The sequence below is a fragment of the Scyliorhinus torazame genome, chromosome 8 (assembly GCF_047496885.1).
Source record: "Scyliorhinus torazame isolate Kashiwa2021f chromosome 8, sScyTor2.1, whole genome shotgun sequence".
In the NCBI taxonomy this organism is placed as follows: domain Eukaryota; kingdom Metazoa; phylum Chordata; class Chondrichthyes; order Carcharhiniformes; family Scyliorhinidae; genus Scyliorhinus; species Scyliorhinus torazame.
Window position 1 is genome coordinate 200,808,639 of NC_092714.1, and position 16,074 is coordinate 200,824,712.

The 16,074-nt window shown below is 53.5% G+C and overlaps 1 protein-coding gene across 1 annotated transcript in view; it reads right to left on the bottom strand.

The window, feature by feature from the left end:
• The window catches only part of LOC140428334 (docking protein 5-like), a 788,856-nt gene that overhangs the window by 160,143 nt on the left and 612,639 nt on the right, over positions 1-16,074 (bottom strand). Inside the window, exon 6 of the mRNA XM_072514688.1 lies at positions 14,720-14,855. Within this exon, the coding sequence (XP_072370789.1) occupies positions 14,720-14,855 (136 nt within the window). The remainder of the gene's footprint in view (positions 1-14,719; positions 14,856-16,074) is intronic.

Sequence of the window (16,074 nt, forward strand, 5' to 3'; positions counted from 1 at the left end):
TGTTGTAAAATCCTCAGTGGAGATCTAACTATAATCCATCGTACCTCTTTGGTGAATGTTTACATATCTTGGTGCATTTTCTTATAATTCTTTTGAAGAGCACAATGCATTCTTAATAAACTGTAATTGTTGAGTTAATCTGTTATTTGGTGAACTTATTAATAACATGGTAAGGCTATTTGTTTCATCTTTCCTTGAATGACCAGATATATTAATGATGCTGACAGTGCTTTTATACTGGGCTGCATTCTTTCTCCCCCAGCCGCGTGTTTCTCAATGGTGTGCCACTCGCTGGCAGCGGGATTTTATATTCCCGCTGCTTGTCAATGGGATTTCCCATTGAAGCCACTCCATGCCACCAGGAAATCCACGGGCATGGTTGTACTGCCGGCAGGAAAAGTGAATCCCAACGGCTGGAGAGTTACCATCTCTAGGTCTTCAGGTACCTTGCCCAAAGATACTTGGCAAGCTGTTGCAATGGTTTTCAATGACTTCTGCAGTTTCTAGCTGACCAAGAGACTCTTCCGCACTTACCAGCTGCCATAGGCATATTGGCAGGATTTGCAAGTTAATAATCAACATGTTTGGCCATATAATGAAAACACCTTCCGTGGCTATCACGTCCTGGTTGACACACAAACTCAAGTTTCTGGCCCAAGGTTAGGGAGGCTACCACTACATCACAAGACCTCATTACTGTTATATTGCCACACATGGTTATAAAAAAGTAACAATAGAAATTGAAAGTTGGATTGTGTGTGATCCTCTCAAACTACCTTACAGATTTTGAATTGTCGCTGTATAAAAATTAACTCCTGTAAAATGTTAAACTTTATTTTAAAAATACTGAGGGTTCTCATGAATTTAATACATTTCAAATGTTTTAATAGAGTTACATAGGCTTCAGTACTGTCTCAAACAGTGGGTGGGAAAAGAGAAATTGCAATTTAAGGTTAGGAAACTCGGAAGGACAGATTTCCTCAGTTCCTGCTAAATTTAACGGCAGGACCTGCTTAACCTTTTTTGCTTCCTGATGCCAACCACAGCTAACCGTATTGTCAGGTGGGTAGACCTTTACCACTTATCCACGGACTGGGAGCAGAGAGGAGGGAAACGGTATCGGAGGCTTAGGGGGAAGATCAGAGGCATCATGGGAAACGGAAGGAGATTGAAAAGGTTGAGCAAGGAGATATCGAATGGGGAGGGAGTGGGAGAATCAGGTAAACTGGCTTTTGCTGTCCTCACGTGTCTTGGGAAGCCCAGAAAGCCATGATAAAATTTAAAATGGTTGTCAACTCTGAGGCAGCCAGCATAATTATAATATTTGACTTATCAGTTTGCCTCTCTGAGCAGGTTAGCTGTCCACCCATCTCCATTCCAACCAGAAATGAGATTGGATTTGGTTTTCAGTTCCTTTGCATCTGACCAACCCCATCTATTTTTTTTGATTAAAATCCTCCACAGTGTCTATGTAGGTCTATCGACCAAACTGCTCTCCACCGGTGTTTATGTGCTATGCAAGACTCTCTAAATCTTCATCTAACCCTGTCAGCATACCCTTCTATTCCTTTCTCTCGCTCATCTATTTTGCTAGATTCCCTGTCAATGCATCTATCTCATTCACCTGAGCAAGTCCTTGTGGAAGCCAGTCCAAAAACCAAAAATAAAAACATTGGATCAGGAGAAGGCTATTTTGTCCTTCTGGCCAGCCCTACCATTCAATAAAATCACAGTTGTTCTGGGGTGGCCTTAACTTCACTTTCTTGTCTGTCCCGCATAACCCTTAATGCCCTTGTCAATCCAAAGTCTGTACGCCTCAACCTTAAATGCATTCAATGATCATGCTTCCATCACTGTCTGGGGAAGACATCACAGACTTAGGGGGCGGGATTCTCCCATGCTGCGCCGTATGGGAGAATCACCGTTCGCGTCATTTTTTTCCCACGGCGCCGGTCTGACGCCGGCAGGCGATTCTCCGAGGAGCGGAAAATCGGCGCCATTTGCGCCGGCGCGTTTGGCGAGGCACCTGTCGCGGACCGCCGATTCTCCGCCTTGATGGGCCGAGCGGCTGCGTGGAAACGGCAGAGTCCCACCGGCGTCGTCCACACCTGCTCGCAGCCGGCGGGAACTTTGCACGTAGGGTCGGAGGGCAGCCTGTGGGGGCGGGGGGGGGGGGTGGAAGAGGCGCTCTTTCACCGGGGACGGGGTCTTCGATGGGGTTTGGCCCGCGATCAGGGCCCACCGATCGGCGGGCCGGCATCTCCGGCCCCGGCCCAATTTTATTACGTGGCCGGCCCCTGAACCCCCACGCCATGTTGCGTCGGTGCCGGCGCATTGAAGAAGTCCCCCAGGCATTTACGGGATGGCGCGGCCCAACTGCGCATGCGCGGGTTGGCGTCGCCCCTAGTGCGTGCCAGGAAGTGAGGCTGGAGGCGTGAACTGCTCCAGTGCCGTGCTGGCCCCCTATGGGGGCCAGAATCGCTCATGCCCATGCCCGTTTCACGCCATTGTGAAACGCAACGGCATTCACGACGGCACGGCCACTCTGTCCCGCGAACGGAGAATCGCGCCCAGGAACATTAGAGAAAAAATTGTCACCTCCATCTTAAATGGTCAACCCTTTTATTTAGAAACTGTGCCCCCCGTTCTAGATTTCTTCATTAGGGGAAACACCCTTCCAGCATCTACCCTGTCATGTCAAACACTCTGAGAATCTTAATGTTTCAGTGAGATTATCTCTCATTCTTCTAAAGCGCAGTGAGTAAAGGCCCAATCTTCTCAACCTTTCCTCATATTCCTTATCCCAGGAATCAGTGCAGTGACCCTTCTCTGAGCTGCTTCTAATAGAAGCATATGCTTCCTTTAGCAATATGACAAAATTGCATACAGAACTCAAAGTGGTTTTGCCAAGGCCCTGCACAACTGTAGCAAGATTTACCTACTTCTATACTTCAAGCCCCTTGAAATAATTACCTTGCATGCTGACATTTTGTGATTCTTGTACAAGGACACCCAGATCCCTCTGCATCACAGAATTCTACATTCTCTCTACATTTAAATAATATTCCACTTATCTATTCTTTATGTAAAATTGGACATCCTGAATTTTCCCACATTAAGCTCTATCTGCCAGTTTTTTGGCCACTCACTTAATGTGTCTATATCCCTTGACAGACTCTCTGCATGTTCCTTGAAACTTGCTTTCCTCCCAATCTTTGTATTGTGAACAAATTTGGCTACAACACAGTTAGTTTCTTCAATTCAGTGTCTCCAACACTGATCCTAATTACAGTTTGCTATTCTTAAAATAACACATTTATCCCAACTCTCTGTTTCCTATTAGTTAGCCAATCCTCTATTCACGTTAATATATCACCCTCAATTCTGTGCGTTCTTATGTTCTGTAGTAATCTTGGGCGGGATTCTCCGACCCCCCCGGCGGGTCGGATAATCGCCGGGGGGTGGCGTGAATCCCGCCCCCGCCGGCTGCCGAATTCTCCAGCAGGAATCACGGCGTGCTGGTCAGCGATTCTCCGGCCCACGATGGGCCGAGTGGTCGCCCGTTTTCGGGCAGTCCCGCCGGCGTATATTACACTAGGTATTTGCTGGCGGGACCTGGCTGCGCAGGCGGCCTCTATGGTCCACGGGGGGGCGCGGGGGGATCTGGCCCCGGGAGGTGCCCCCACGGTGGCCTGCCCCGCGATCGGGGCCCACCGATCTGCGGGCGGGCCTGTGCCGTGGGGGCACTCTATTCTTCCGTGTCAGCCGCTGTGGTCCTCCGCGATGGCCGACGCAGAAATTACCCCCCTGCGCATGCGCTGGGATGACGCCAGCACACGCTGGCGCTCCCACGCATGCGCCAACTCACGCCGGCCGGTGGAGGCCCCTCGGCGCCGGCTGGTGTGGCGCCAAGCCCCTTCACCGCCAGCCTTTGGCCCGACGCCGGAGTGGTTCACGCCTGTCTTTCATGCCGGAGTTGCCCGCCCCGCCGATTCCCACAGAATCCCGCCCCTTTTATGTGGCACCTCATCATATGCCTTTTGGAATTACAAATACACTACATCCAATAGTTTCCCTTTGCTCAGGCTGCTTGTTAAATCCTCAAAGTACTACGAAAAAAATAGTCAAAAATGGGGCGGGATTCTCTCAGCCCGCGCCGATTCGGAGAATCTTCATTCCCGACGGTATTTCACGCGACGCCGGTCCAACACTGTTTTGCGATTCTGCCAACAAATGAAACCGGTGTAGACATGCTCGCCGCTGAGCGGCCCGGAGAATTGCCAGAAGGGGTCCCCGCTGATTCTGTGGCCCGAATGGGCCGAAGCCCAGACCGCATGACCCCAGGTCACGTTCTAACCTGCTTTTAGAAATCGTGAGACATTCGTGCTGGCTCACGTTCCGGACGCAGGAGGATAGCGGGACGGGCACGGCCTTGGCTGGGGGGTGATGGGGGAGGGCCTCCAGTTTCAGAGGGGGGGCGTGGGGAGGACAGCCCCGCTGGCCGGGAATGGCCCGCCATGGCAGCGCTGTGCCTAAGCTATGGCTACCATTACGTCAGCCAGGCTGATGGGCACCGATCTTGGGCGCTGGCTGAGCGCAAGCCCCGGCCATGCCCCCCCCCCCCCCCCCAGGAGGCGGGCCATCCAGCCAGCGGCACCCGTCGGCGGGTAGGTCCAGGGCCACACTCATGGCATCCCCCAGTGAGGGCACTGCCATCCAACGGTGGTGGTTTCAGGAGGGACGGGCAACAGGAGTTGGGGCACAGAAGGTGCGGCCAGAGGTGAGTGTGCATGCGTGTGTGTGGCGCAAGTGTGGTGCAACCGGCCAACCACGGTGGCCATGTAGCCCATGGCATATGGTTGTGGAGGGGGCCATGCGCCATGGTTAAACCTGTTGTATACCCCCGCTCCCCCTGCAGATCATAATGTTTGGGCACCAGCCAGCGATGTTGGCTGCCGTGGCGGGGGCCCCTGGCCTGCATGCAGCCCTGTGGCAGAGTCGGCACAGGTGGCTCAGAGAGGCGGTGGCAGCAGCAGTTGCAGCAGAGGGACGGGCTGCCGAGGGCCAGGTGGCACCCGCTCAGGCTGCAATGCCGCCCGCCTGACAGGCACAGGAGGAGGAGGAGGATAATGACGAGGGCAGGCACAGGATGGGGATACCGATGTGGATGGGGAGGAGGAGGAGGAGGAGGAGGAGGTGGAGGAGGAGGTGCCACGGCGCCGGAGGCACCTAATGAGGCCTCGTGTCTACCGGCGCCGCATGTCCTTCGAGGACCTGCCGGACAGGGCATGCAAAAGGAGACTCCAGATGAGCTGGGAGACCGTCGCCCATATCTGCCACCTGATGGCACACCTGGCACCGCGTGGAACTGGAATAGGACATGCTATCCCGGTGGCCATCAAGGTTACGGTGGTCATGAACGTTTATGCCACGGGGTCCAGTCGCCGAGTCAGGACCTGGCCGGCATCTCCCAGGAATCGGTGAATCCGTGCAGTGACTGACTTCCTGTGTGACAGCGCGGCCCGCTACATTCAGTTCCCTGTGGACCGCGCCCACCAGAATGCCCGGGCTGCAGGATTCGCAGCCATGGCCAGGATACCCATGGTACAGGGGGCGATCACCAGCAGAGAACAGGAACGTGTTCATGAACATTCAGGTGGTCTGTGACCACCAGATGAAGATCCTGCATGTCTGCGCCCGGTACCTGGGCAGTGTACATGACGCGTTTATCCTGGCACAATCATTCATCCCCGCCATGTTCGAGAGACACCCCCCTGGCTGAGAGGTTGGTTGCTGGGCGACAAGGGTTACCCGTTGCGGTCATGGCTGATGACGCCTATACGGAGGTCACAGACCGACGCGGAGACCCGCTACAATGAGACCCATGCAGCAACCAGCGGTGTGGTCACGAGGTGCTTTGGGCTGCTGAAGATGCACTTCAGGTGCCTAGACTGCTCTGAGGGGCCCTCCTGTACCCGTCGGAGTGGGTCGGCCGCATCGTCGTGGTCTGCTGCGTCCTCCGCAATATTGCCCAGCACAGGAGCGATGTGCTGGAGGAGGAGGAGGAGGAGGCAGAGGGGGAGCCCGGGGAAGGGCAAGGCTCTCCAGATGAGGAGGATGGGGAGGGAGGGGGCAATCGACGGGACATGGGAGCCGGATATGGACGGGAGGCTGCATGACGCCACCGCCTTGGCCAGCGAGCACGGGAGGCGTTGATCGCCGCACGGTTCACCAACTAGATGGGAGGGGCTCGCTGAGCACGGGCACTGACCCCACTGTACGGCACCACCTCACCACCCCGCACCCCCACCTCCCACAACACCCATGAGGCACACCACCCACCACCCTTATCTCCCACACGACCTCCTGCACCTCACCCTTCCATTACACATCCACCTGCGGCACAAGGGACTGGGCCCACACGGTTGCTTGTGGAAGCGGGTGTGCTCGATGCAATGGAGGATGATGACGACTCGCTCTGCGATGAGCCGTCAGCTCCAAATCGTTAGACAATGTCTGACTCATGGCCACAGTTACGCCCTCCACCTGGGTGGTCCCTGTATGCGGGCTGGACACTCCATCACATGGCCCTGTCGAATCGCTGGGGGCGGGGTGGCGTGGACGTCTGGGGGGTGGGTGGGGGGTGCACATTACACTCACCGGGAATCAACGTTCCTTCACCCCTCGACCACAATGGCACAGTCTCCTAACCGACCCCGCCATCATCGGCCATAGCACAGAGGCAGGTTGCACTGGTGTAACAGTGAGTCTAATTAGAAAGGTTATATACACGTGCCCTAGCCCCATAACTAAACTGTGCCCTGCACCCGTGCCAACTTACTAGGTGTCTAACTTCCTGGCCTTATGGGCCCTACCACTACGTCTCTGTGCCGCCCCAGACGGGACAGCAGGAGTGGAGGCGGACTGCTGAGACTCCTGCCTTGCGACTTGGCTCCCCGTCAGCGCTCGTTTCCTGGGGCGGCCCAGCTTGGATGCGCCAGGTTGCACACCGGGCATCCTCGATGGCGTGGTGCCACCCTGTTCTGCCCGCTGTCCACCAGATGCACCAGGGACGGAACGGGGGGAGTCCAAGGTGCTGCGTGTGTTTCAGGACCTCCTCTGCAGGAGTCACCGGCATGGGTCCCAGCCCCTCCCCCTCCCTCGGGGTGCCCGTTGTCCCCGGGCATCTCTATGGGAAGGGGGTGCGAGCAGAGACAATCCCTGAGGCACCACCGACACCTGGCACTGCCAGTCCTGGAGGCCAATGTGGAATCGACCAAGATCCTTACGTCAGCATCGATGGAGCTCAGGGAGTGGGCCATCCCAGCCTGGGACTGCGCCACCTCCCTCTGGGCTTGTGCAATGCCACCCAGCATCTGGGCCAGGCCGCCGATGCTCTCAGCAATGGCCTGCTGAGACTTGCCCATCACCTGGGTAATGCCGCCGATGCTCTCAGCAATGGCCTGCTGAGACTTGCCCATCACCTGGGTAATGCCGCCGATGCTCTCAGCGATGGCCTGCTGAGACTCGGCCAGACTGCAGAGCACGGATGAAATGTCCAGCTGGCTCTGGCACATGGCTGCCTGTGAAAGGGCAGCCCTGTCCTGGGCCACGGATGATGCATGCACATGAAGCCCCATGCCTTGCATAACCTGTTATGGGTCCGGGTTTATAGAACCCCAAAGTGTTTCATGGAGTTCAACTGACCCACAACTTTCAATAGATTGTGGTCTGGGAAGCACACGTACTCTCCAGGTGTGATACAGCAGAAATGGACAAGTGGTTTTTAAAACCAAACAATGTTTATTCTATGAAGTCAAGTTAACCTTTTAAAAACAAACATTGAATATCTTAACACCCATTACTTCAAAGGTAACCCCAAAAGACTACAACACTAAATAATCCTTCAAACTGTTCCTTTAAACATCCAAAAGACTTCAAACCTTAGAAAATAGGAGCACATTAAATATGTTTATAGTCTTTGGATTGCAGAAAGCAACAGACCAGCTCTGTGTTTCTTCATGCAGCTCACAGCAAAACACACAGACACTCCCAGCTGCCTTCTCAAACTGAAACTCAAAAAGCAGAAGTGAGCTCAGCTCCCCTCACCCTCTGACATCACTTTAGTAATATGATCAGCTCCATTTCTTAAAGGTACATTGCTTAAACATCCATTTCTTAAAGGTACTATCACATGACAAACCTGACCCATGGCCGACACCATTGCCCCCATTGCGTCCACCGCGGACGCCACCCGTGCGGTGTCGGTGTCGGCCTGGGTAGCAGCCATGACCGGCACCACTCCCTGCTGCTGGACGTGGATGGACACCTCTACCTGGGTCTGCAGCTGCTGGAAGCTGGCCGTCATCCCATTGTCTAGTCCCTGGGTGTCTGACTGCATCAGGTCTAGGAGTGGGCCTGGTAATTCCAGGAACCTGGGAACTGTCTGAGCGGCAGCTGGTTGCTGTTGCTGGGCTGCCCTCCGACCGTCCGGCCCCTCGGCTGCTCCTACCTCCACCTGCTGTACCAGTACGGCTGTGTGGTGCGCACCAGTCAGTGTCCCAGAAGCCTCATCACTAAAGTGCCCAACCGAGGTGATAGTCTCTGTGATGGTGGAGGGTGTAGGAGACAGCAGTGTCGAGAAGTCAAGGTCGTCGTCGGAGCCAAAGTCCGGGGTCTCCTGCATCGATCCCTGGCCCGATGGTCCCTGAGTCGCCCCTGTCTGCGTGTCACTGTCCGGTCTGTCAGGCGTCTGGGTTGCCGCCCTCTGTGTGTCAGTCCTCCGGGTTGTGGTGCTCTGTGTGTCAGTCCTCCGGGTTGCGGTGCTCTGTGTGTCAGTCCTCTGGGTTGCCGTCCTCTCTGTGTCAGTCCTCTGGGTTGCCGTCCTCTCTGTGTCAGTCCTCTGGGTTGCGGTGCTCTGTGTGTCAGTCCTCTGGGTTGCCGCCCTCTGTGTGTCAGTCCTCCGGGTTGCGGTGCTCTGTGTGTCAGTCCTCTGGGTTGCCATCCTCTCTGTGTCAGTCCTCTGGGTTGCGGTGCTCTGTGTGTCAGTCCTCTGGGTTGCCGTCCTCTCTGTGTCAGTCCTCTGGGTTGCGGTGCTCTGTGTGTCAGTCCTCTGGGTTGCCGTCCTCTCTGTGTCAGTCCTCTGGGTTGCCGTCCTCTGTGTGCCAGTCCTCTGTGAGTCAGATTCCTGGGTGTCAGTCCTCTGTATGTCAGTGTCCTGGGTGTTAGTCCTCTGTCTCAGTGTCCTCGGTGCCGTGTGCATCTGGGTCCTGGGTGTCCTGGCTTTCGGTGTCCTGGGAGACCGTCCTCTGTGTCTCTGTCTCCTGGGTCTCCGTGTCAGTCCTCTGGGTTGCCGTCCTCTCTGTGTCAGTCCTCTGGGTTGCGGTGCTCTGTGTGTCAGTCCTCTGGGTTGCCGCCCTCTGTGTGTCAGTCCTCCGGGTTGCGGTGCTCTGTGTGTCAGTCCTCTGGGTTGCCATCCTCTCTGTGTCAGTCCTCTGGGTTGCGGTGCTCTGTGTGTCAGTCCTCTGGGTTGCCGTCCTCTCTGTGTCAGTCCTCTGGGTTGCGGTGCTCTGTGTGTCAGTCCTCTGGGTTGCCGTCCTCTCTGTGTCAGTCCTCTGGGTTGCCGTCCTCTGTGTGCCAGTCCTCTGTGAGTCAGATTCCTGGGTGTCAGTCCTCTGTATGTCAGTGTCCTGGGTGTTAGTCCTCTGTCTCAGTGTCCTCGGTGCCGTGTGCATCTGGGTCCTGGGTGTCCTGGCTTTCGGTGTCCTGGGAGACCGTCCTCTGTGTCTCTGTCTCCTGGGTCTCCGTGTCAGTGGACGGGCTTCCATGGCGCCTGGCCTCCCCGCCGTGGCTGCGTCCCTGGGGGACACTGGGCCTGGCACTGGCCGTGGGCGTGCAACGCCAGAAGGGCCGGGACCACCGGCGACTGGTCCTGTAAGACACAAGACAGCACAAATCATTAGACAGGCGGCCGGTGGGTAGGGGGGTGCAGTGGGGCATGGGATGAGGGTGTGCGTTGGGGCTTGGGGTGAGGGGGGTGCAGTGGACCATGGCGTGAGGGGGGGTGCAGTGGGGCATGTGGTGAGGGGGTGCAGTGGGCCATGGGTGAGGGGGGGTGCAGTGGGCCATGGGTGAGGGGGGTGCAGTGGGGCATGGGGGGGGGATGGGGTGAGGGGGGACGGAGTCAGGCAGGGGCAGTCTCACTTGCTGGTTCGCCTCCGATCTGGCAGCCGGCAAGCTCCCGGTCCTTGGCTCCGCCTGCGAGGTCCAATGGCCTCTGCTCATGGACGGTGAGGGGGTACAATATGGGTGCACCCCCTCCGGTTCTCTCCTGCTCCCTGTGGTTGTGGCCAGTCTTATCCTGGGGGGGGCGTTGGAGAGGGGAAACAAACATTAGCGTTAGGCGCTCCAACTCAGGTAGTGCAGATGTTGGGTAAATGATGGCATGGCATCACGAAGCACCCGTGCAAAGCGCCTGGCATGGGTGGGTGGAGCCCATGTGGGACAGGTAGGGGGTTTTGCCGTTCCCCTGGGTGCGGGCCTTGCACATGTGTGGGTGGTACGCGGGGGTGGTGTCAGGGGCACGTCACTGTGTACTCACCCTGGCTGCCCTCGTAAGATCATGCATCTTCTTGTGGCACTGATAGCCGGTACGTGGGGTGTGCCCCACGGCGCTGACGGCAATGCCACCTCCCTCCACAAACAGCGGATGGTGCTGCGCGGGTGGTGGTGTCCAAGTCTGGGGCACAGGACCGCCCTCCTCTCCTCTACCGCATCCAGCAGCGTGTCCAGGTCGTGGTCCCTGAATTCGGGGAGGCATGGCGGGCGGCGGCCGTCTTGCGGGTCTCGGGACTGAACCCCTCTCGCGCACCTTAAGCGATGCGGGCCAGCGTCACAGACGCGTTGCGCCTATCCGACGCCGGTCTGGGCCCTCTCCCTCCCTCCACTTCTCGCGGCGCCCATGCCAGCCCCTTTTGTGGGCCAGAATCACTACTGACAGCGGCCCGTTCACGCCGTCGTAAAGCGCTCTGATTTGTACGACGGCGTCAACACTTAGCCGCTGCATCGGAGAATCCCGCCCAAGGTTTCTCTTTCACAAAACTATATTGACTGTATTCTGATAATATTTTTTCGGCTCTGACCACACACTCCAGCTCCTGTCGTGCACCCAATCCCAAAGGTTTCAACTGTTCCAGCGGGCACTATGTGTTCAACCTTGTGTTTTTTTTGCAATTTCTCCTGTGCCTCTATATCCTTTTTGTAGATTGGAGATCATGGGCGGGACTCGGGTCTCCGACGCCGAAATCCCATTTGGCGATCAGTCGGAGAATCCCTGTTTGCGCCAAAATTGTGGCGGTGCCGCTTTTGCGATGCTCAGCCCCCTCCAAAGCGGCTTACACGCAGAGTATGCCACATGCCGTATGGACAGTCTCAGGACGTCACCTGAGGCCACCACCTCGATACTCTGCCCCCTATGGGCCGAGTTCCCGACGGCGTGGATCACTCATGCTATTTATTTTTGTGAATCTGGCGTGGCAGCTGCGGACTGAGTCCAGAGCTGTCACAGTCGGGTGGGAGCCGTTCCGCGGGCAGGGGGGCTTTGGAGGGGGCTGGGGGCACTGGTGGGTGGTGGTCCGGGGATGGCGAGCCTGGCCAAAGGGGGGCAATTTGGCAGGCCGGGTCTGTGCTCGGCCGGCGCCATGTTGCATGGCGCAGCCGCTGCAGTCCGCCGCTGTGCGCATGCGCGACCACGGCCCCAACAATTCTCTGGCCATATTCGCAACTGCGTGGCTGCTAGTCCCTCACCAGACAGAGGATCGGTGCAGCTTTTGCGCTGTTTTTTCTGCCGTAAAACATCACTGTTCCCATGCCGGCATCAGCACTTAGTCTTCAAATCGGAGAATCCAGCCCCATATCTGTGCACGTCTGGTCTAAGGTCCCAATACAAGATTAACATATTTTTCTTCTGATTTTCAATTCAATCCTTCTAGAAATGAATCTCAGTGCTCGGTTTGATTACGTTTTTCAAAAAAGGCCTTATTAACCTGTGCTACTTCTTTTTAGAGTAATTTGATCATTCCTATTAGTACTCGATATATTTATATATTAAATATTAAATTCAGAAGTTTTCATTTGGTCCTGAGAATTACATTCATAAGCAGGGAGTATGACTCAGGTACAGCCAGGCTAGAATAAGTGAACATAAGGAAATATAAGGAACAAACACCCGTTGAGTTTCTTCCCTTCGTATTTCAAGTCTTGAAGCCTGGAAATCAGCTCCACTTTAAATTCCCCAAATGGCTTGAATTGTAACATTTGTTAGCATTTATATTTGACATCATTCTGGTTAAATTTTAAGACAAGTTTCTGAGGTATAAATGCAGCCTTAGACATAAAGAAAATCAGGAGGACATTAGCCCAGCACTCAGCTCTCTTTTTTGACATACGGAAAAAAGAAGAAAATTCTTCAGATTAATTCAAGGACACTGAAGGAGCATTGCAAAGCCACAGCCATAGTGAGAAAAAAAACCAGCATACAAAATACTTTCATGACACACAAAGCAGAGGAATATTAAAAAAATATTTGCTCTTCAAGGCAAATCACAGGTAATTGGCGAACACAATCTGATTCTTTGACTACATTCCATGCATCAGTCTTCAGATATATAGGCCAAGTAAAAGTCTACACCTCCCGCTGCCATGGGAAAGCGGGCAGCATAATCAAAGCCCACTCCCACCTGCGTTATTCTCTCTTCTAATCTCTTCCACCAGGCAGGAGATACAAAAGTTTGGGAACATGCACAAACAGATTCAAAAACAGCTTCTTCCTCGCTGTTACAGGACTCCTGAATGACCCTCTTATGGACTGAACTGATCTCTCTAGCCATCTTCTCTACTATTGCAACACTGTACTCCGTTTGCTTCACCTGATGTCTAAGTATTTACATTGTGTAGTTATCATATATCCTGGCCGGGATTCTCCCCTACCCGGCGGGGCGGGTTAATCCGGCGGGATGGAATGGCGGGAACCACTCCGGCGTCGGGCCACCCCAAAGGTGCGGAGAATGGGCTAGGCCCGCGCCGGAGTGATTTCCGCCCCGCCGACTGGCGGGAAAGGCCTTTGGCGCCACGCCAGCCGGCGCCGAAAGGACTTCGGCGGGCGCGCATGCGCGGGAGCGTCAGCGGCCGCTCACGGCATCCCCGCACATGCGCAGTGGAGGGGGTCTCTTCCGCCTCTGCCATAGTGGAGACCATGGCGAAGACGGAAGAAAAAGAGTGCCCCCACGGCACAGGCCCGCCCGCCGTTCGGTGGGCCCCGATCGCGGGCCAGGCCGCCGTGGGGGCACCCCCCGGGGCCAGATCGCCCCGCGCCCCCCCCAGGACCCCAGAGCCCGCCCGCGCCGTTTCCCCCCGCCGGTAAGGTAGGTGGTTCAATCCACACCGGCTGGCGAGGGTTGACAGCGGCGGGACTTCGGCCCATCGCGGGCCGGAGAATCGTCGGGGGAAGCCCGCTGATTGACGCGGCGCGACTCCCGCCCCCGCCGATTCTCTAGTTGCGGAGAATTCGGGACACGGCGGGGGCGAGATTCACGCCAGCCCCCTGTGATTCTCCGACCCGGCGGTGGGTCGGAGAATCGCACCCCCTATGTTTTTTCATATATGGAACGATCTGCCTGGACTGTACACAGAACAATACTTTTCACTGTACCTTGGTACACATGACAATAAAAATAAATCTAAAATCTAAATCTAAATTGACTCAGGAATTTATGCAACAAAAATGTTTACATGGAGAAAAAAATAATCAAATATCTTAAAACTACCGATATCACATAATAATCATCGTAGAATCCTCAGAAACGTGAGTCAACAGTCAGCCTGAGCTCTGGCGTGTTTAGGTGTTGCATCAATGCATTTGAGGGTTAGAGAACAGCTAATGTAATTTTGTTTCTAAAATAGACACAATGCCAGAAATTTCTGACGTCATTCTGTATCAAGATGTTCATTCAAAGACTGGAAAGGCTAATAGAAATAGTCTGTGTGATTTTAGATTAATTGTTGCTCTCGGACAATCGAATAGACTTCTTTGAAGAAACAATTAGCAAACTAAATCAGTAGATACCAAAGAGAAAATGCTGGAAAATCCCAGCAGGTCTGGCAGCATCTGTAGGGAGAGAAAAGAGCTCACGTTTTGAATCCGATGACTCTTTGTCAAAGCTGTCAAAGCTTTGACAAAGAGTCATCGGACTCGAAATGTTAGCTCTTTTCTCTCCATACAGATGCTGCCAGACCTGCTGAGATTTTCCAGCATTTTCTCTTTCGTTTCAGATTCCAGCATCCGCAGTAATTTGCTTTTAAATCAGTAGATAAAATTGCCATTGATTTCCAAAAGGCATCTGTGATGTTTTACTAGTTGAGGCTTTCAAAGTAACTTGGGCCACCAAATTTCCTTATTAAAGGATCTTACTGTAGTTGATTTTACAATTCTGTTCTTATGTTAAGTTTAATATTGAGGTGTTGAATTCATTGAACTAAAATGTTGAAAAAAGTGCTTAGTGACAAATAAAACCAACTCATAGTGCTTAAACTTTCTCCAGAGCTGCTTTTGAAACAGAGAACTACAGAGCAAATGAAAGAAAATAAGAAGAATCAGGAATTTCCTACCACCATCTCACATTCATTGTTGAATATCTGAAACCAGCATCACCAGCATAATTACCCGTGAATTTTTCTCCCTCTGTAGCATCTGCTCATGTTGCTCGGCTATGGCCAGTGCTGCAGAATGCACTTTTTGGTAAATTGCCTCACCTTCCCTCGTTTGGAAGGTGAATAGACCTTCTCCTGTGTCACACATTCTGCCAAGATAAAAAAAAAGAATTAGCGCACAGTAAAATGCAGTTTAAGCTGGCACACTGATACTTTCTAACATCGCAAGTGTTACAATATTCATTTCATTTTTGTCGGTGGCCTTCTCGTCATTCATTGAATGGCGGAAAAAAGCTCAAGATGCTAAATGGCATACTTCTGCCCCTATTTCTTATGTTCTTGTTATAAACTTGGGTACAAGCTTGCCTCACTAAGGGGCAGGGGCCCCATCAGCGGAGCCATGGACACTATGTATAAAAGCTCGGCCCAATTGGGAGCCGGGCAGAAAAGTCTCAACTGGGACTTGTGTACAACGTGTAAATAGTTTCTTATTCAATAAGTTTCATTTAACGAACAGTTTCATTTAGCCTCTCATGTGGACTCCTCTGCGGACTCAATACTGGCGAGGAGGATAAAGTGGAGCTGCAGACGGCACTGCTAATCATTGGAAACCAGGCCATCTCTATTTGTACCACTGGCCAAATGTTTTCACGACTTTCAAAATGGCATTCTTCGAGAAATTGGATTGATTTGATGTGAACATAGAAGATTGGACACAATATGCTGAGAGTATGCGCTATTTCTTCAGGACGGATGCTGTAACGGGTGAAGAACACTAGACTGTCATACTGTTGACTACCTGTGGAGGACCAACCTTCAACATGATCAAAAGTCCAACATATCCCATGTCTCCAGACTCAAAGACATTTGAGAAGTTGGTAACACTAATGGCAGGCCATTATGACCCCAAGATGTTGGTTATTATGCAAAGATACCATTTTAACACAGCTGAAAGAATGCCAGGGGATTTGTAACTGAACTTGAATGCACCTAAGGAAACTGGTTGAGATTTGTGAGTATGGCCCTACGCTGTCCGATATGCTATGGGAAAGATTAGTCTGTGGGGTGAATAATAGGGTAACTTAACGGACGTTGCTCGCCAAGCCACTGCTACATTTAAAGAAGGCCATGGAAATCTCTCTGTCCAGAGAGCATGCAGAGAAGAGAGTGCAAGAGCTGCAGGGAATGGAAGTCAATAGTGTGGGATGCACCCCCTCCTGGCTTCCGGTGCTCCTAAAATAGGAACTCCCGGAATCCCACATGGACAGAATGCCACCGAGGTCAGGGCCAATTGTCTAAGAATGAATCAACTAGGCAGGACCCATCCCCTGAAAACAAAGAGGAAGACCTAAGTGATGTGGGGTGTGT